We start from the raw sequence: 21811 nt of genomic DNA, 5'->3' as shown, positions 1-21811 counted from the left end.
TGGTGTGTTTTCTTTTTATTACTTCTCAATTCTAAGTATTTTTCAGTATTCATTTGATTTCTTTTTGATACGCAAGCATTTTTTTTTCTTAATTTCCATAAAGGCATGTTTTTAAAAATTTCCACATATATGAGGTCTTTAAAAAGTTATTTTTTGTAATTGATTTTTGAGTCAAATTGCAGTATGTTCAGAGAATGTGTTGTACATAGTACCAGCTACATGATACGTGTTGAGACTTGTTTTACAGCTTAAATATAGTCGGTTTTCATAAGTGTTCCATTGCATTTCAGAAGAACATATAATCAATAATTAATGGTTGCATAGTTCTCTTTGTATACATAGCCATTAAATCAAGCTTGCTAATTGTGTTCTCAAATATTCTATATGCTTAGTAAGTTTTTTCTCTACTTGACCTATCAAGTGCTGCTAGAAGTATGCTGAATTCTCGCACTGTGATGATAGGTTTGCCCATTTTCCCTTGTAGGTTGAATACTTTTTATATTTTAATGCAATTTTATTAGCTATATATGTTTAGAATTATTATATGTTCATCACAAATTTAATCTTTTATCATTTTATAGTGACTATCTTCACCCCTAATACCGCATAGTTTTTTTTTTTTTTTTTAATTCAGTTTTATTGAAATATATTCACAAACCATACAGTCATCCATGGTATACAATCAACTGTTCACAGTATGATCATATAGTTATGCGTTCATCACCACAATCTATTTCTGAACATTTTCCTTACATCAGAAAGAATCAGAATAAGAATAAAAAATAAAAGTGAAAAGAGAATACCCAAACCATCCCCCCATCCCACCCTATCTGTCATTTAGTTTTTACTCCCATTTTTCTACTGATTTTTTTTCAATTTTTTAACTTTGTTTATCAAAAAATTAAAAACAAACAGGCAAACAACAACCAAAAAAACCCCACAACATTTCAAACAAAGCAATGGATTAAGGAAAACAAATAACCTAAAATAATTACTTTGCTTCCAATATGTTCCTACCATAACCCAAGAAAATTAATAAACCATGTCCAAACAGAGGAGTAAGAAAAACAAATAATCTAAAATAACTACATTGCTTCCAACATGTTCCTACCATACCCCAAGAAAATTAACAACCCCTAAGAAAACAAGGGAATAAGAGAAAAAAAAACCTAAAATAACTCTATTGCTTCCAACATGATCTTACTATATCCAAGAAAGTTTACAAACCATAATCATTCCTGAGCATTCCCATAACATTGAGATTACCCTCCATAGTTTATCTGTTCTTATTAGATTATCATTCCCCCTCCACTAATTGGTATCTCTAGGTCCCCTACATTCTACAGTATAAAACATTGTACATTTTTCACAGAATTCACATTAGTGGTAACATACAATATCTCTCTTTTTGTGCCTGGCTTATTTTGCTCAGCATTATGTCTTTTTTTTTTTTTTTTAATTTTCATTTTATTGAGATATATTCATATACCACGCAGTCATACAAAACAAATCGTACTTTCGATTGTTCACAGTACCATTACATAGTTGTACATTCATCACCCAAATCAATCGCTGACACCTTCATTAGCACACACACAAGAATAACAAGAATAATAATTAGAGTGAAAAAGAGCAATTGAAGTAAAAAAGAACACTGGGTACCTTTGTCTGTTTGTTTCCTTCCCCTATTTTTCTACTCATCCATCCATAAACTAGACAAAGTGGAGTGTGGTCCTTATGGCTTTCCCAATCCCCTTGTCACCCCTCATAAGCTACATTTTTATACAACTGTCTTCGAGATTCATGGGTTCTGGGTTGTAGTTTGATAGTTTCAGGTATCCACCACCAGCTACCCCACCCAATTCTTTAGAACCTAAAAAGGGTTGTCTAAAGTGTGCGTAAGAGTGCCCACCAGAGTGACCTCTCGGCTCCTTTTGGATTCTCTCTGCCACTGAAGCTTATTTCATTTCCTTTCACATCCCCCTTTTGGTCAAGAAGATGTTCTCCATCCCACGATGCCAGGTCTACATTCCTCCCCGGGAGTCATATTCCACGTTGCCAGGGAGATTCACTCCCCTGGGTGTCTGATCCCACGTAGGGGGGAGGGCAGTGATTTCACCTTTCAAGTTGGCTTAGCTAGAGAGACAGGGCCACATCTGAGCAACAAAGAGACATTCGGGAGGAGGCTCTTAGGCACAACCACTAGGGAGGCCTAGCCTCTCCTTTGCAGCAACCGTCTCCCCAAGGGTAAAACCTGTGGTAGAGGGCTCAACCCATCAAACCACCAGTCCCCTATGTCTGTGGTCATGTTAGCAACCATGGAGGTGGGGTAGGCGAATACCCCTGCATTCTCCACAGGCTCCTCAAGGGGGCACTGCATCTTTTTTTTTTCCTTGTTTTTTTTTTTTTTTTTTTAACTTTCCCTTCTTTTTTAAATCAACTGTATGAAAAAAAAGTTAAAAAGAAAACAAACATACAATAAAAGAACATTTCAAAGAGACCATAACAAGGGAGTAAGAAAAAGACAACTAACCTAAGATAACTGCTTAACTTCCAACATGTTCCTACTTTACCCCAAGAAAGTTACCTAATATAGCAACATTTCTGTGAACTTGCTCCTACTATATCCATCAGAAATTAACAGACCATAGTCATTTCTGGGCATCCCCACAACGTTAAATAGCTTATCTGTTCTTCTTGGATTATTGTTCCCCCTTCCTTAATTGCTCTCTATTGCTAGTTCTCCTACATTCTACATTATAAGCCATTTGTTTTATATTTTTCAAAGTTCACATTAGTGGTAGCATATAATATTTCTCTTTTTGTGCCTGGCTTATTTCGCTTAGCATTATGTCTTCAAGGTTCATCCATGTTGTCATATGTTTCACGAGATCGTTCCTTCTTACTGCCGCGTAGTATTCCATCGTGTGTATATACCACATTTTATTTATCCACTCATCTGTTGAAGGACATTTGGGTTGTTTCCATCTTTTGGCAATTGTGAATAATGCTGCTATGAACATTGGCGTGCAGATATCTGTTCGTGTCACTGCTTTCCGATCTTCCGGGTATATACCGAGAAGTGCATTCGCTGGGTCGAATGGTAACTCTATATCTAGTTTTCTAAGGAACTGCCAGACTGACTTCCAGAGTGGCTGAACCATTATACAGTCCCACAAACAGTGAATAAGAGTTCCAATTTCTCCACATCCCCTCCAGCATTTGTAGTTTCCTGTTTGTTTAATGGCAGCCATTCTAACCGGTGTTAGATGGTATCTCATTGTGGTCTTAATTTGCATCTCTCTAATACCTAGTGAAGCTGAACATTTTTTCATGTGTTTCTTGGCCATTTGTATTTCCTCTTCAGAGAACTGTCTTTTCATATCTTTTGCCCATTTTATAATTGGGCCGACTGTACTATTGTCATTGAGTTGTAGGATTTCTTTATATATGCAAGATATCAGTCTTTTGTCAGATACATGGTTTCCAAAAATGTTTTCCCATTGAGTTGGCTGCCTCTTTACCTTTTTGAGAAATTCCTTTGAGGTGCAGAAACTTCTAAGCTTGAGGAGTTCCCATTTATCTATTTTTTCTTTTGTTGCTTGTGCTTTGGGTGTAAAGTCTAGGAAGTGGCCGCCTAATACAAGGTCTTGAAGATGTTTTCCTACATTATCTTCTAGGAGTTTTATGGTACTTTCTTTTATATTGAGATCTTTGGTCCATTTTGAGTTAATTTTTGTGTAGGGGGTGAGGTAGGGGTCCTCCTTCATTCTTTTGGATATGGATATCCAACTCTCCCAGCCCCATTTGTTGAAAAGACCATTATGACTCAGTTCAGTGACTTTGGGGGCCTTATCAAAGATCAGTCGGCCATAGATCTGAGGGTCTATCTCTGAATTCTCAATTCGATTCCATTGATCTATATGTCTATCTTTGTGCCAGTACCATGCTGTTTTGATAACTGTGGCTTTATAATAAGCTTCAAAGTCAGGGAGTGTAAGTCCTCCCACTTCGTTTTTCTTTTTTAGAGTGTCTTTAGCAATTCGAGGCATCTTCCCTTTCCAAATAAATTTGATAACTAGCTTTTCCAAGTCTGCCAAGTAGGTTGTTGGAATTTTGATTGGGATTGCATTGAATCTGTAGATGAGTTTGGGTAGAATTGACATCTTAATGACATTTAGTCTTCCTATCCATGAACATGGAATATTTTTCCATCTTTTAAGGTCCCCTTCTATTTCTTTTAGTAGAGTTATGTAGTTTTCTTTGTATAGGTCTTTTACATCTTTGGTTAAGTTTATTCCTAGGTACTTGATTTTTTTAGTTGCTATTGAAAATGGTATCTTTTTCTTGAGTGTCTCTTCAGTTTGTTCATTTCTAGCATATAGAAACATTACTGACTTATGTGCATTAACCTTGTATCCCGCTACTTTGCTAAATTTGTTTATTAGCTCTAGTAGCTGTATCGTCGATTTCTCAGGGTTTTCTAGATATAAGATCATATCATCTGCAAACAATGACAGTTTTACTTCTTCTTTTCCAATTTGGATGCCTTTTATTTCTTTGTCTTGCCGGATTGCCCTGGCTAGCACTTCCAGCACAATGTTGAATAACAGTGGTGATAGCGGGCATCCTTGTCTTGTTCCTGATCTTAGAGGGAAGGCTTTCAGTCTCTCTCCATTGAGTAGTATGCTGGCTGTGGGTTTTTCATATATGCTCTTTATCATGTTGAGGAAGTTTCCTTCAATTCCTACCTTTTGAAGTATTTTTATCAAAAAGGAGTGTTGGATTTTGTCAAATGCTTTTTCAGCATCTATTGAGATGATCAATTGATTTTTCCCTTTTGACTTGTTAATGTGTTATAATACATTGATTGATTTTCTTATGTTGAACCATCCTTGCATGCCTGGAATGAACCCCACTTGGTCATGGTGTATGATTTTTTTAATGTGTCTTTGGATTCGATTTGCAAGTATTTTGTTGAGGATTTTTGCATCTATATTCATTAGGGAGATTGGCCGGTAGTTTTCCTTTTTTGTAACATCTTTGCCTGGTTTTGGTATTAGATTGATGTTAGCTTCATAAAATGAGTTAGGTAGTGTTCCATTTTCTTCAATGTTTTGAAAGAGTTTGAGTAAGATTGGTGTCAGTTCTTTCTGGAAAGTTTGGTAGAATTCCCCTGTGAAGCCATCTGGCCCTGGGCATTTATTTGTGGGAAGATTTTTGATGACTGATTGGATCTCTTTGCTTGTGATGGGTTGGTTGAGGTCTTCTATTTCTTCTCTGGTCAGTCTAGGTTGTTCATATGTTTCCAGGAAATTGTCCATTTCCTCTACATTATCCAGTTTGTTGCCATACAGTTGTTCATAGTATCCTCTTATAATTTTTTTAATTTCTTCAGGATCTGCAGTTATGTCACCTTTTTCATTCATTATTTTGTTTACATGGGTCTTCTCTCTTTTTGATTTTGTCAGTCTAGCTAGGGGCTTGTCAATCTTGTTGATCTTCTCAAAGAACCAACTTTTGGTGATATTTATCCTCTCTATTGTTTTTTTGTTCTCTATGTCATTTATTTCTGCTTTAATCCTTGTTATTTCTTTTCTTGTACTTGGTTTAGGATTGGTTTGCTGTTCATTTTCTAGCTTCTTCAGTTGATCCATTAGTTCTTTGATTTTGGCTCTTTCTTCCTTTTTAATATATGCATTTAGTGCTATAAATTTCCCCCTTAGCACTGCTTTTGCTGCATCCCATAGGTTTTGGTATGTTGTGTTCTCATTTTCATTCGTCTCTATATATTTAGCAATTTCTCTTGCTATTTCTTCTTTAACCCACTGATTGTTTAGGAGTGTGTTGTTTAACCTCCAGGTATTTGTGAATTTTCTAAGTCTCTGATGGTTATTGACTTCTAATTGTATTCCATTGTGGTCAGAGAATGTGCTTTGAATAATTTCAATCTTTTTAAATTTATTGAGGCTTGTTTTATGTCCCAGCATATGATCTATTCTGGAGAAAGTTCCATGAGCACTAGAAAAGTATGTGTATCCTGGTGATTTGGGATGTAATGTCCTGTATATGTCTGTTAAATCTAATTCATTTATCAGATTGTTTAGGTTTTCAATTTCCTTATTGGTCTTCTGTCTGGTTGATCTATCTATAGGAGAGAGTGATGTGTTGAAGTCTCCCACAATTATTGTGGAAACATCGATTGCTTCCTTTAGTTTTGCCAGTGTTTCTCTCATGTATTTTGTGGCACCTTTGTTGGGTGCATAGACATTTACGATTGTTATTTCTTCTTGCTGAATTGCCCCTTTCATTAGTACGTAGTGGCCTTCTTTGTCTCTCAAAACATCCCTGCATTTGAAGTCTATTTTATCTGAGATTAATATTGCTACACCTGCTTTCTTTTGGCTGTAGCTTGCATGAAATATTTTTTTCCATCCTTTCACTTTCAGTTTCTTTGTGTCCCTGTGTCTAAGATGAGTCTCTTGTATGCAGCATATTGATGGTTCATTTTTTTTGATCCATTCTGCGAATCTATATCTTTTAATTGGGGAGTTTAATCCATTTACATTCAACGTTATAACCGTGAAGGCATTTCTTGAATCAGCCATCTTATCCTTTGGTTTATGTTTGTCATATTTTTCCCCTCTGTCTATTAATATCCTTTATTGTACCCATACCGAATCTCTTTAGTACTGAACCTTTCTCCAAGTCTCTCTGTCCTTTCTTTGTTTCTCTGTCTGTAGGGCTCCCTTTAGTATCTCCAGTAGGGCAGGTCTCTTGTTAGCAAATTCTCTCAGCATTTGTTTGTCTGTGAAAAATTTAAGCTCTCTCTCAAATTTGAAGGAGAGCTTTGCTGGATAAAGTATTCTTGGCTGGAAATTTTTCTCACTCAGAATTTTAAATATATCGTGCCACTGCCTTCTGCACCTCCATGGTGGCTGCTGAGTAGTCACTACTTAGTCTTATGCTGTTTCCTTTGTATGTGGTGAATTGCTTTTCTCTTGCTGCTTTCAGAACTTGCTCCTTCTCTTCTGTGTTTGATAGTGTGATCAGTATATGTCTCGGAGTGGGTTTATTTGGATTTATTCTATTTGGAGTTCGACTGAGCATTTATGATTTGCTGTATTTATGTTGTTTAGAAGATTTGGGAAGTTTTCCCCAACAATTTCTTTGAATACTCTTCCTAGACCTTTACCCTTTTCTTCCCCTTCTGGGACACCAGTGAGTCTTATATTTGGACGTTTCATATTATCTATCATATCCCTGAGGTCCATTTCGATTTTTTCAATTTTTTTCCCCATTCTTTCTTTTATGCTTTCATTTTCCATTCTGTCATCTTCGAGGTCACTGATTCGTTGTTCAACTTCCTCTAGTCTTGTACTATGAGTGTCCAGAATCTTTTTAATTTGGTCAACAGTTTCTTTAATTTCCATAAGATCATCCATTTTTTTATTTAGTCTTGCAATGTCTTCTTTATGCTCTTCTAGGGTCTTCTTGATTTCCTTTATCTCCCGTACTATGGTCTCATTGTTCATCTTTAGTTCTTTGAGTAGCTGCTCTAGGTGCTGTGTCTCTTCTGGTCTTTTGATTTGGGTGCTTGGGCTTGGGTTATCCATATCGTCTGGTTTTTTCATATGTTTTATAATTTTCTGTTGTTTTTGGCCTCGTGGCATTTGCTGAACTTGATAGGGTTCTTTTAGGATTTGTAGACCAATTGAAGTCCTTATCTCTAATTTATCAGATCTACGGCTTCGTGGAGTACACTTTCTCTAACCAGCAGGTGGCGTCCACGAGCCACCTGTTCTCCACAAGCCAGTTCTCCCCTGCTTAGCCTTTTTGGTGAGTGGGGGAGTGAGTCTTGTGGGGTCCAATTGGTGTACCAAGCTTGCGTGTGTAGTTGGTGTTGCCTGCCCTGTATATGGGGCGTGTTTCTGGGCAGTCAGGGAGGGGGGGGGTGGCTCTAACTATCAAATCTCCCTGGTGATCCTAGAGTTTTAAAGCTGCTGCAATAGTCTAATCCTTCAGTTCAGTCCTGCCACAGTTTGTCTCTGCCACTGACCCACAAGTCCTTGGTATTGGCGTATGGCTCCTGAGACTTGCAAGTGGGCCCCTCTTCCAGGCCGTGCACCCCGGGTCCTCTGTTGAGGGATGACTGTGCTATGTCACAGGTGAGTGCCGTCCCCTCAGGGCAGTTCTGGGCTGCTGGGCTGTGTAGGGAGGCTCCCAGTCTGCTGAAATGATGGCTGAATGGGGCTTTGTTAATTCACACTGCTCTACCTTCCCAACTCTGGGACAATCAGCTGAGGTTGCAGGGAAGGCTAATGTCCACGCCCAGTTTTGTGGTGTGTGCCTGTTATTTGAAGCACTTCCGTCACACTGGGTTGTCTGGGGCGGTTCTGGGCTATGGGGCTGGCGATGGGCAGGAGTGTTTCCTGTCCACCAGGATGATGGCTGTGAGCGGACACCCCCCTTTTCTTGGGAAGTTGTGGTGTTTAGTGAATTTTCTCAGGCACTGGATTATTGCGTTTTGTCTCAGAGCTCTCCTAGTTCTGCTCTTGACTTGACCTGCCCAAATAGCAAGTCTTTGAAGCTTTCTGTATTGGGCTTCTTAGAGTAATTGTTTTAGAAAAAGAAAAAAGGATTAAAAAAAAAAAAAAAACAAAAAAAAAACGGGCCCTCCTCAGAGATCTAATGGGTTATTGAAATGCTAAGAGACAAAGCAACCAGGGCCATTAAGGAAAGGTCCACAGGGCAGAGAGATCAGCTTTTCTTCGGGATTTGCATATGCGCCTCAGGGCCCTTCCCCTTTCTATGTTCACCAGAACTCCAAAAATCCTCCGCTTTTATTTTGGAGTTCTTCGTGTTGTTTTTTTTCTATGCCTGTCTCCTCTCTGCTGGGCTGGCTGCTCTCAGATTCTCTGGTGTCTGGTCTCAGTCTATCTATGGTTGGAGTTTGAATCAGTAGAATGAGTTTCCGATAAGGGCAGCCACTGCAGTTCTCCCTTCTCCTTCCCAGGAGCTGACAGCCCCTCCTCCCCCGGGACTGAGCCTGGCAGGGAGGGGCGCGGGTCCCCTGTCCGCAAAAACTTACAGATTTCGCTGATCTCAGCAGTTCCACGTTTTCATGAGTGTTGTATGAAGTATGCCCAAAGTCAGATTGCTCTGTGGTGTCCAGTCCACGCAGTTCCTGGCTTTCTACCTACTTTCCTGGAGGAGTAACTAAAACATACAGCTCACCAGTCTGCCATCTTGCCCCGCCTCCCGCCTAGTTTTTTAAACTTTATTTTGTCTGCTATTTATACAGCTATATACCAACTTTGTTTTTATTAGAATATTCATGGCATATATTTTCCATTCTTTTACATCCAATCTTTCTGTTTCTTTATGTTTTTAAAAAGTTAATATTATTTTTGGTGTACAATTTAAGAAATTTTAACGAATGCATATAGTTGGGTAACCATAGTTATAAAGTAGAATATTTATATCACACCCCCACCCCCAATTTCCCTGTGCCTCTTTATAGTCAATCCCTCCTTCTACCCCCAGCACTGGCAACCACTGATTTGTTTTCTGTCACTGTAGTTTCACCTTTTCCAGAATGTCTTATACATGGAATCATATAGGATCTAAATGAGTTTGGCTTCTTTTGTTTAGCATGGTGCATTTGAGATGTTTTGCATGTATCACTAATTTGTTCCTTTGTATTGCTGAGTAGAGTTCCATTGTATATATGTGCCTCAGTTTATATATAATCACCTGTTGAAGCACTTTTGGGTTGTTGCCAGGTGTTAGCAACTATGAATAAAGCTGCTATAAATATTTGCCTACAGGTTTGTGTGTGTGTATGTACCTATGCTTTCATTTCTTCTTGTGCAAATACCTGTAAGTAAGTAGTAAGGTTGCTGAATCTTATGGCTAACGTATCTTTAACTTTTCAAGAAACTGCAAATCATTTTCCAAAGTGGCTATACCAATTTTGCATTCCCACCAGATGCTCCACATTCTCACAAGTACTTGGTATGGTCAGATTTCTTTATTTGTTTCATTTGTTTTTTAGCCGTTTTTACAAATGTGTAGTGGAATCTCATTGTAGTTTTTTTAGTGGTTTTTGTTTTCTATAATTAATTATTTCTAAATGTGGTAAAATATACATAACATGAAAATCATTTTAACCTTTTAAGTGGATCTATTTCTTTATGTTTTAATGTCACTGTTCTAAACAGAATAAAATTCATTTAAAACACCCACTTTGTCTTTTAACTGGCAGGTTTTGTCACCTTATGTTTATTGTGATTACTCATATATTTGAATTTACTTCACCACCTCATTTTCTACTTTTTTCCTTTGCCACAGTTTTCTTTCTAATTGCAAACTTAATTGCGCAGATAGGTTTGCAATTAGGCAAAATTTCTTTTTGCCTCAGTGTTATCTATTTTTTTTCTCTTACCTTCTATTGGATTGCTGTCATGTGTGCAGGTACAGGAAAGCATAAGAAATGTATGTATTATTCAGAATAAGCGGGAAAATAATAACTTTTTATTTCTGTTGTTAATCCAATAAAGGAGGTGAAGATCAAAACAGTGGTTTTCAAACTATGAACTTCACAGATGAGTAAAATTTCCCCCAAATTTTTGGTGACCAATATATGATTGGCAACTTTTTATTTTGCCAAGTTAGCAAATTAATAAAGCAACCACAACTACAACTGTCATTTACCCTGAACCTACTTTTATAAAAGAAAGAACATTTAAAAACAAAAATTTAAAATATAAAAAACATGCTTAAAGATCATTTGGCAAGCATTTTGAAAGAAAAACATAATTTATGCACATGTGTATTTCTGTATTTGTTTTCTCAGTTCACTGAACATCAGGGAAAACTGACTGGAACCTAATCTGGAACCCTCCGATAAGAGAATTGGGTGCAGAAAGGAAAAATGAGATTCTGTGTGGAGGATACGAGGGGCCCTGTAACTTGGACAACAAAGAAAACCGCTGCTTGCGTGTGTCTGGGTACTAGCAAAGAACCGGATGTGGTAGCCGGCTTTGCTTATGGCTGGGGCAGAGGTAACGTGACTCAGGAAGTCGTGGCTGTTAAATTGCACATTAACAGGAAGAGGAACTATACTAAACCAGATCTGAGGACCCTGGGGTTCAAGAAGGAGAGAAGAACACAACCTTATTAGAGGCAGCACTGACGATGATAGCGGAATAAACGTCTCTGCCCTGCAGATATTTAAAGCAGTATTTGTCGGTGTGAAAGTCCTTAAGTGACAGTCATTTATGAACTCTGTGTTCCATCTGGATGCCTAATACGCTAGAAACTTTTCACAACAACTGGGGTTGCAGATTAATTTTGTTACATGAAATTCCCTTACTTAGATATTACATTTTGCCAGATGTGACTGAACACTTGAAACAGTATTTTAAATTTGCACAATAAGCGTATTATGAGCTAATACTCATAATAATTGTCTAGACCAGCAAAAAAAAAAAAAAAAATTATTGACATACTTCTCTGAACAAAACTAACTGAACTCCCGAACCCACAGAGGGCATCCATTTTGGAGTCCCCAAAGCCCCTTTGTACTTTCACCCTCTTCTGTCCCTTTTTTATCAGGTTATTCTAGGTAGAAGCCGAGTCCTGCCGTGGGAAAAGGACCTGCCTCGGTCGGGGCTACCGGCCTCCGCGTATGCATGGAGAGGTGACCGGCCCACCAGTCCTCCTGTCAGCCTCCAAAGACCCCTGTCCAGTCACACGTTTTGCAACCACAGGTTTTGGGGTGGAAGAGAACGCTACGAATTGGGTCTTCAGTGAATTGGCTTGGTGGAGACAGTCTACTTTGACTGTCTCTGTGGCGCAATCGGTTAGCGCGCTCGGCTGTTAACCGAGAGGTTGGTGGTTCAAGCCCACCCAGGGACGAAACTGCGAGTTTTGAACATCTTTGGTGCTTAAGGCGGGGTTGTTGGGTACTGCGATTAATTAGTTCCCTACTCCGCCCAAGGCCGGCGAGAGCTTTTTGATGCAGTTGATCTGTGCGATTAGGTTTACAATTAGTTATAAAATTTTCAATTTATTGTCTATGAAAGTTTTATCATGAAACTGATGCTGTAAGAAAATTTACTGACCAAAGGAAGTACAAATAACCCAAAGATGAATTCTTCCCCGCCAAACTTGTGCCTGCCTTGCCTTTGTACTTCCTTACTCGTGAAACAGCACCATGTCCAGAACTTGGGAATAGGCATCACCCTCTCCAGGCTCGCCGCCACCGTCTTACCTCCTCATTACATCCCCTTGAGTTCGTGCAATAATTACTTAACTGCCTAGCTGGTTTCCTGTTTTCAGCTCTCCTTTCCCGTTCATTCTCTACGTAGCTATCTATCTGAGAGCCCCTCTAAAATACAAACTTGAACTGCTTAAAATTCCTCAATGGCTTGTGGGGTCTGATACAATCTCCTTAGCTTGGAAGGCAATGCCCTTCATGATCCTGCCCCTGAACTCTCTTCTCTCACTCTTTAGACTCCAACAGAGCCAAACTGCTTTCTTCAACTCACAATATGGCTTTTGAATTTTTGCCCGTGGACCTTCACCTTTTCTCATCTTCTTTGCCCAGCTAATTCCTACTCATCCTCTGTGACCACATTAAGAATTAAGTCACTTCTCTGCAGCCCTTTCTTTCCTTCACCCCCCCCCCCCCATTTACCTGTTTTTCTCACTAAAATGAAAGCTCCTTGAGGAATGACCCTGTGTTGTCCATCTTAATATCCTCAACACTTAAACTCAAGCTTGGCACACTGTAGGTACTAAGTAAATGTGAGTCGAATGTCCAAGGTTTCTAAATGCACTGTCTCATACCTGAATCTCATCCAATATTCATAGGCCAAGCTTGAATCATCTTGGTGTGTAACTCATATTTGACATAATGAGGCTGGCCCTAAACCTTTGCCCAGGCACCTACCTCCTGCCTGACTGTTCCTACTCCTACCCACCCTATGCTCTAAAACTACCTCCTATTCCTTATCACCCATGAAAATTCTCCCTTCACTCAGTTGTCTCAGGAAAATTTGGGAAGCAAGCTGACTAATTCATACTAGTTGTAGTGAGATGGTTGCTGAGAGGAGAGGGGTTTCTTATCAACCCAAACAAATCTCTGACAGAGTTTTGGGCGCTGGGAAGAAAAAACGAATTTTATGATTCATGATTTATCACCGTGGTTTCTCTGTCTTCTAAGAGTAGCATGCAAGATCTTGTAAAACACTTTATTGGAATCAAGACATGTATAAAGCTTATAAAACAGAAAGCAATAGCTATAAGTTTTCTTCCAGAGCAATGACAGCATTCCCCAACTCCACCCCACTGTTACTGACATGCTGAGGGATTTCAAAGCTTCATAATTTAATTCAGTAGAATTTGGTACATTTAGTATTGGTTGTTGAACATTTGTTTAATGAATGAAGGGAGCAATGCTAAACCCAAATTAGATGCTGAAGCAGAAAAGCTGGTTTTATAATCTCTGCCCCTCCTCTCTATAATTTTTTCTACCCTGGCCTAAAAACATCTTCACACCTTATCCATTCCTTCCTGTGCAATTGTGGTTGACTCTTGTTATGCTTTCTCAATTCAGACACTGAGATAGCTCTGTTCACTAGCTTAACTTGGGAAACAACACTGCTCTTGTTCCTATGGGTTTGTTCTGTGCTTTCTTTTCCAAATCCCCCCCTAATACCTGGTTCCCTTCCTAGGACTGTTTTTCTACTCACAACATTAAGAGAATTCATCATTATATACACACAGACCATTCCTATTCTGACAGAAACTTCCCTGAAAAATTTGATTCTATCTCACCACTGTGATTTCCTGTCACCTCAACTATGGCTCATGGTCTAGGAAGGCAGCCTTACCTTGGTGGGGGGCTCCCCTGGTCTGTCTTTGATGACCCTACCCTTTCTCAGTCATCCTCTACATTGGCTCTGCTGTCTCCCATAGATCTACAGCAGTCCCTATGCTATGCCCAGAAGGAGTTTTGGATACCCTGAAAACATCCAGCCTTGGAGCCACAGATGCAGTCCAACTGGCTATCCGGCCCTGCCTCGACCATTAATTTACTTATCTACTTATTCACTTATTTAGGAACAATATTTATACATTTAAAAGGTCACTATCTTCAGCCTGCATTGTTGCTTTCCAGTGAGAGAATGGTTGGGATAAAGGACATATCTGTGTAGCTCTGAGACTTCAATTTTGGGGACTGCAGTTACTCACTGGGGCATCACTGTTTGCACCTGAAAATCACAGGCCCTTCCTCTTCATTGGCGACCAAGAGAAAATACAGGGTTTGGTGAAGAGCCCTCAGCCCATGCTCTCAGGTGTATTTCTCTTGCTGCTCACAAAGATGACTCTTGGGGCTGATGGGGTTGTGCATCCAGAGCAAGGCTAGGAGATGCTGCTGCCACTGTTCCTGTTACCTTGTGGGATGAAGGCTCATTTGTCCTGAAGGTCCCGGCTCCATTTGATTTGGTGATTCTTCAGTCCCCCCATTAAGCTTCGGAATTCCCTCTGCATGGAGAAATACAGGCCTGTGTCCACTGCAAACAGGAGTCCCATCAACAGGCAGAAAGCAATTTGGTGCCAAGGTGGAAAGAATTGTGAAGTGGTTGGAACTGCTGGAGTGGTTGGAACTGCTGGAGCTATTAGGAGAGGCAGAGGGATGAAAAAAAATGACAGGGGATAAGGCAGCAATTTGGAATAAACAGTGAGTTCCCCCAGTGGTTGAGCCTCCTGACACCTGACAAAAGACAGGTTCTAGGGCATCGTGGGGAATCTGGGAAAAGCCTTTGCTTCCCCCAGTTCTCCACAGACTCCTGACCCTAATGCTACCTAAGCAGAGCACAGCTCATATAACATTCAGTAAAAGCTTGCTCTTGTTTGGTGGAGGCATTAAAGCTGGGTTTGTGTGAAATTATAAAAGTTGTCAAAGTTTAAGTTGGCATGTGTCATAAGTATCAACATTCGCGCGTGTGTGTGCTGTCAATGTCTCTCTTAATTTGGCTGAGCCATTTGCCTCAATGCCGACCTTTGGCCTAGTTACCAAACAGCTTTCCAGCCCTGGGGCCTCCACTCCCCAGAACTCAAACTCATAACTGCAGCCACCACCTATAGGCCTCACCCAGAATCTGCAGCTGGTCCCAAACGATAAGCTAACTAGTGATATCACCACTGCCCTCGGGTCCCCATACCCTTTCCCTTTTCACATGTGTTTGCTTTGTGTGCATTTGCTAAAGTGAACTAACACAGCCCTGACTTCCATGGGAAATCTACTAACTTTCAAACCTGGACAACAATAAAAGCACAAGCCCACAGGTCCCTCTCGCTCTGCTGGTGTGTTTCCCGCCTGCTGGGTGAGGCCACCCTAGCCGAACGAGCTCCCCATCGACCCCTCATGGCACCCCTCTCTCTTTGGGACCTTTGTGTAACAGACTTTTCTCACATGTTATGGGTTCTGTGTCCCATTGTGTTGAACCTGACCTCCACCTGGACCCAAAATTAAAAATCCAATTTAATTAATTCAAAACAGCATGAGAACATTATTTCTTAATTCAACAACTTTCTCTTTGTTTCAAAATATAATCCTTCTTTGTTCATTGTCACCATGTTGTTCATTGTCGCTAAATGAAATCGAAAAAAAGTGACTCCTTGAAGTTTGCTACTCATAGGCAGAAAATTGATGTATTTCTTTGCTGAATGAGACTCAGTAAATAATAACACAAAAGAGAAAGAAGTAGAATTTGTTCATTCTCAACCTTATAGCCCTTAATATTGATACTGTTATTTTAATGTCATTCCTTGTTGTTGCCTATAAACTGGTAGCATTAGAGTGGACTTTTTACTCTCAATTAAAAACAAATTATTTTGGTATAAATTCAACTTACAAAAAAGTTACCAGAATAGTACAAAGAATCCTTTACCCAGGTTCACTAATTGTTTTGCCCCATTTAATTCATAATTTGCTGTCTCTTTCCTGAACCATTTAAGAGCATTTACATCCAATTTAAAGTGTAATGAAATTATATTTTATACAAAGTATGGCAGTGTTTTGTTAAAATCTCAAAAGGCGTTTATCTATTTTGCTGTCTTACTACATGTAAATTGCCTACTATTTATATCTTGTGGTCCTGGTTACAGAAAGGAGTTCTGTGAAGTCAGGAGGCCCAGGAACACTGTACTAGAGAAGCTGTGACCCTGCAGGATGAGACTACAGAAAATGGGTTTCACAGCAGGCCTCCATACACAGGGTCCCCTGGGGCTGCACATCGCTCACCTTGGACGAGGAGGTTCACACTCTCTGATGACACGTTGTTTTTCCCGATAAGCCCCCTGCAGAAGTAGGAACCGCTGTGATTGTGGGCTGCCTTTGAGATGTAGAAGTCAGTATTCTGATGGAAAAACATCATGCCTTTGCCATCTTTTAAATATGTGACCTTATGTAACTGTTGGTTCCTCCAGGTGTGGCACCTCAGCTGGATGCGGTCGCCTTCCCGGTATACCCACCGATGGGACTGGAGCTGCAGCCAGCCTGAAAGATGCAGAGGGCATGAGCCTCAGCGTAGAGCTTTGGTGAAGGAGACGCTCACCCCCCAGGTCTGGGGACATAAAGGAGAGCCAGACTGGCAGATATCCCTACCTGGCTCCTTTTGGGAAAAAGCCATGTGGGCCCTGTGAGAGGACTTGAGTAACATGACTTTTTGTCTAACGGGGAAGAGGGAAAGGCACACATATGATCAAAATATAAGGCACAGAAAATAGACTCAGAGAAACAAGAGAAGTGTTGAGGGATCACAGATTATTAGAAAAGAATGGACATGATCATGGAAGTTTCCATGGGGGTGGCAAAGTTTAATCTGGGTACTGAGGGCAAAGAGAGGCTTGAACTCACAAAATGGAGAGAAGTAGGTGTTCTCTCTGGGGGTGATGATATTTGCGAGGGCAGAAAGGACAAATAAAGTAAATGTGTTTGGAATCTGGTCAGCAGGCTAGCTAGGTTAGAGCAGGTGAGTAGGCAATGGGGTAGGTGAGAAGCAAGGTGGGGGGTATCTGCAGGATCCTAAAGTGCCTGTATTAGATTACCTATGGCAGGTAATAAGGAGCTACAGTAAGTTCTAGACCAAAGAGTAAAAATTGTTAGGTTGGGAGCCATTCAAGAATTCACACAATGCAGTGAGTCAAAGTTTGAGTATAAAGTTTAAGATTTATTAGAGGAAGAAAGCAGGTGGGAGCCAGCAGAAAAGAAGAAAAAAGATAACGGCTCCCGCTCTCTATCTGAGAGCGGAATTTTTTAACGAAAAAAGGAACCCACGTTGGGTAGGGTGTCTGCTGTGATGTTCTGTGCCTCGATTGGGTGAGTGCTTATCTAGTTTTGGGCTGATTGGTTGGTAGAATTCTGAGACAATATTCTTTTTAGGAAAGCAGCTGCATTATCTAACTGGGGAGAGCAGGCCTTTTGGGTTGTTTATTTTATGGATATATCTGACCTTGCCTTACCCGCCTTTGAGGCACGGCTGTGGCTGGAACAGCCTTGAACAGCTTTGAACAGCCTTCATTCCTTAGTTTATGGGGCACCTGTTTTCTGTGAGATAAGCTGCGGGTCCCCTGGGTTAGAACCTCCTTCTACATGTTAGTCTCCTCCTCTGGGATGTAACAAAAATTACTTTTGAAAATTATTAGCCCTATTAGAGGAAAGGGAGATTTTGGAAGGGAGAGGAGAGTAGTAGGAATATGGAACGAAGACTCTTGCAACTGGTCAGGAATAAGGTGACGGGGTGGCCACAGGAGTGGCTGCAGAAATCATGCAGGAGGACTCAAAGTAAAAATACGGAAGGGAAAGAAAGACGTGACTGGCAGTGCTCATGGATGACTGGTGGTCTCTAAATGGCCACAGGGCCTCGTTGAGTCCCTCTTCATTACTGAACATGACTGGACATGACTGTCAAGGGGGAAAATCGTTACATCACCAGGGACTGTTTTCCACAACTGTCTCGCCAAGCTATCAGACTTCACTGTAACACAGAAAGAACGTGAAGTCATGGACAGAAGGGGACCTGAATAATTAAAAATGATATTGCAGATAAATATTATAATGGAATGAAAAAAAATGCATGAGACAACATTAAGTTAAAAAGGCAGAATACAAAAGGTTTATATGCACAGAACAAAAATGGAAGGATATGCATTTAAATATTAACAAGGTTTTTCTCTGGAGGGTGAGACTACAGGTTATTTTCTTTTTCTCCCTTTCACTTTTATGTATTTTTGAAATTAAGCATGAATGACTTTTGTAATAAGAACAAAACAAAAAGCTTTACAGTACAAAATAGGGGTTTTGTTTTGGTGAAAATTCTGTTAGGAAAATTTGCCACACAGAAGGTAATCTTTATTACTTAAGATACACCATTTATCAAAAAGAGTCACGTGTCTATATATTCACTTGCTTTTTTAGCAGAGAGATGAATCATTTCAATGGCATAAGATTCTGGTTGCCGTATAGTCTGGGGGCTTTGGGGTGAACATTCTTCTTCCAATCTGTCTTGCCATGGGCTCAGTGAATGTCCACATACACATTCATTCAACAAATATTTTGTTGAGTACCCTCTATGTGCCAGGCATTGTGCAAACCGGGGACACCCAGATGACTAACGCACATGGTCCCTAACCTCAAAGAATCTCTAGTCTAGACATAGAAACACACATACTCAGAAATAATTACAGTACAGGCTAAGAACAAAGGATGGCAGAGCCAAAGAGAAGGGAAGAAAGGAATTGTGCCTGAAGAAAGTAAAGAAGTCTTCTCAGAGCTGGCAATAAGTGAAATGGGTACTAAAGGATGATCAGGGCTTTGCCTGGCAAAGTTAATACTCACAGTCGTAGTTTAACATAGTTCTCATTGACTAGACTTCTAAAACCAATTCCTAGAGCAAAATTTAAGGCAAACTAATAACTCCAAGGCTTCATTTTTCCATTGCTTCCTGATGGTAATTCCCCATTTCATATGGAATTAGGGGGTCATCTCTCACCTAACAAGAACATAGACATTTCTTTTCGTAGCTCTGGAGTGTGAGGACTGTCAGCTGGGTGGTAGAGTCAGAGGCAAAGGAGCCATAAAGATCAGCCTCGGAGGCCCAATTCCATGGAACTTCATGCAGGTCCACTTCTGTTAGGTCCTCCCTCCCCTCCAGGCTTGTTCCACCCATATACATTATGTAAATAGAGCAGCCATGGAAGTAGAGTCAGGCTCTCAAAGTGACAATGTAGGTGCCAACCTATGTGGTGTGATCCCAGGGATTCCAGGAAAGAACCTTGCCTCAAAAATAATTCTCCTACCTCCTCCTCATGTCTGGACTCTTTAACAGTGCACAAAGACTTTCATTCCATGATTAGTGTGCAGGCTGAACATGTGTATACCTCCATAGGGAGAGGTCCCATTGCTAAATTTACACTGAAGTGTAAGTGACAATTTCAGTGTGGCATTGATGAGCATGTATAAATATAAATGATACTAGATGATTAGGGATGGTTTGGGAGCTTAGGACTTTATATGCGAGTTTGAGAAGAAGATTGAGGTTCTAAAAATAAATTCGTTAATTTATTCAGTAAAAAATTTTCAAGCATCTATTTCATGCATTCTATGTGAATGGTGATTCTTCGACTTGTGCAAAACGACAGCCTGTATCTATTATCTACCAGGCTTTGAAATTTTGCCTGAGACTACTTACAACCAGGACCAAGACTCTGATATCATTACTGGGGACCACAGATCATCTCATTTGGTTTTAACCCCCAAGAAAATGTTCTAGTTTTTCCCAAGTCCTTCAGAGCCTCTTGCTCCCACCCTTTCTTGGTGATTTCCCTCTTCCACTTCAACTCACCACGGTGGACTTTCAGATGCACTGGGTCACTGCGTGAGGAGAGGTTTGTCTGGCACCTGTATTCTCCACTGTCCTCAGCTCTGGCAGATGCAATGAAGTAGCTGGGCTCCTGATTTGAGATGAGGCTCCCGTTGAACCACCACTGTGTGGAATTGTCCTCAGAAGGGTGGGTCCCCCGGCACCTCAGAGTCACATTGTCTTCACTGAGCACTCTGTCCCATGGAGGGTCTAGGAACACCACAGCCTTTGGGAGATCTGCTGAGGAGGCAAGAGAATGTGGGGTGAGAGTGAAGGGATGAGCAGGCCCTACATTCCCAGGAGGCTCAAAGCCAAAGGGAGTCCATTGCAAACCCGCAGTCTTAGGGCATTGTGGAAGCTTGGAGGCACTTGGCTCTATTCTTTTTTGCCTATTCTAGACTGTGAGGAAAACTGACCAGGCAAGCAGAGGGACAAGCCCTGCCACATTGGGGAACTGCCCCTGCCAACCCTAAATCAGCAGTTTTGCTCCCACCAGGCATTTCTCAACATTTCACAGCTGTTGCAAACTTCTGTCCTTCACTTGATCAACCCAAAATCATGAAGCAAACTCACCATCCTGCAGAGCAGCTGAAACTGTAAGAAAAAAAGAGTGAATCAGACATTGAGCCAGAACAGAGACTAGGATGACTGGAGTGTGGAATGAGTTTAAACAACCCTGCCCACCCCTGTCCTGGGAGCTCAGTGTTCCTAAGAATCAATACATTTGTAGTGAATAGCTCTCCTGCTGCCCTCTGGTCTCCAAGTCTCATGCCTCCTGCCTCACTGTCCACCCAACTCCCTGTTTTCAACACCGTTGCCTTACTCCTTGCTCCCTGTTCAAACTTGTAAATTAAAGGTTACAGGTTGAGTTCCCTAACCAGGCCACAGAAACAAGCTCAATCCAAGGTAAAATTTATACCCTGGAAAAGGATAGAAATAAAAAAATCATAGAGGGGAACCCTGGAATGCCAGGATGGAAGAGCCAGACTCTAGGGACTGCCTATTCCACATTCCTCAATTTACACATGGGGAAGCTGAAACACAGAAGGGTGAAGTAGCTAACTGAGGCCTTACAGTCCCTTTTTGCCTCCTGATTAGGGCCAAATTAGAGCCAGAGTTCCCCTTATCTCTCTAGCCCCCAGCTGGCTTGTCCTAGGAGCTAAATCGAGGGCCACAGATGTGGTGAGGGGACCCCATTCCTTGATGGGGGTCCCATCCCTGCCTGAAAAGAGGTCTCCACCGAGCCTAGGGCACCTCGAGCCCCTCTCCCAGTCAGGGTGACTCTGACTTACCTAAAAGTAGCAGAACCGTCAGAGGCTGCAGCTGCCACATGCTGATGTGTGAAAATGAATGTCACCACATATCTAGAGTCCCAAAGGAAACTCGCTGACTAGAAAAAAGGAAGCAAACAGCTTTCTCCCCACCCCCTCCATCCACCACCTACTAGGTTCCTTTTCTGGGAACGTCATCTGATTCACGAATCTGAACTCTAACAAGTGAGCCCCATGATAGAGTAAGAAGGGGAGGGAAAGAACCTGGAGGAGAAGCTGAGGTTGTTCTGTTTCCCTTTGGAAACAGCATCTGGGCATCTGGGGTGCCAACACAGACAGGGTCTGTCGGAGGGCACCCTCAGAAATCCCAGGACATTTGCCACCACCTCCAGGGTTTGGATCCACCCAGTACCAAGAACTGGATAGCATGGCCTGAGGGATGAGCCTTCACAGGGAGGACCATTCCCTGAGGGGTTCCTGGTTCTCAGCTCAAATGGTTGCCTCCTGCCTGGCCTGGACCCGTCTCTATCCAGCCCAGGGCCTGCCTGTAAAGAAAAAGTGGTCATTTTAAATCTTCAGACCACTACAAGTTTCTCTCATTCC

General features: G+C 41.0%; 1 protein-coding gene and 1 non-coding gene across 4 annotated transcripts; one reads left to right on the top strand and one right to left on the bottom strand.

Annotated features, from left to right (window-relative positions):
* The first annotated feature begins 11848 nt into the window (after positions 1 to 11848).
* TRNAN-GUU lies at positions 11849 to 11922 on the top strand. The gene has a single exon. It is a non-coding gene; the product is annotated as a tRNA-Asn (tRNA).
* Positions 11923 to 13245: 1323 nt separating this feature from the next.
* LOC119526433 (low affinity immunoglobulin gamma Fc region receptor III-like) lies at positions 13246 to 21328 on the bottom strand. 3 transcript variants are annotated; one of them, XM_037825499.1, is made up of 5 exons: positions 21230 to 21328; positions 20511 to 20531; positions 19920 to 20174; positions 16319 to 16573; positions 13246 to 14687 (listed from the first exon to the last, which is right to left on the bottom strand). In XM_037825499.1, exons 1-5 carry the CDS (start codon positions 21267 to 21269, stop codon positions 14482 to 14484), a joined length of 777 nt encoding a protein of 258 aa, XP_037681427.1. In that variant the 5' UTR covers positions 21270 to 21328; the 3' UTR covers positions 13246 to 14481. The 3 variants fall into 3 exon arrangements, with proteins under 3 accessions (XP_037681427.1, XP_037681426.1, XP_037681428.1); XM_037825498.1 differs by having other exon boundaries at positions 19920 to 20177; positions 21230 to 21306; XM_037825500.1 differs by lacking the exons at positions 20511 to 20531; positions 21230 to 21328 and adding an exon at positions 20431 to 20452.
* Between the last annotated feature and the right edge of the window lie 483 nt (positions 21329 to 21811).

This window comes from Choloepus didactylus, chromosome 2, assembly GCF_015220235.1.
Source record: "Choloepus didactylus isolate mChoDid1 chromosome 2, mChoDid1.pri, whole genome shotgun sequence".
Lineage (NCBI taxonomy): Eukaryota > Metazoa > Chordata > Mammalia > Pilosa > Megalonychidae > Choloepus > Choloepus didactylus.
The sequence above is the reverse complement of the archived record's forward strand: the minus strand, read 5'-3'. Positions and strand labels throughout refer to the sequence as shown.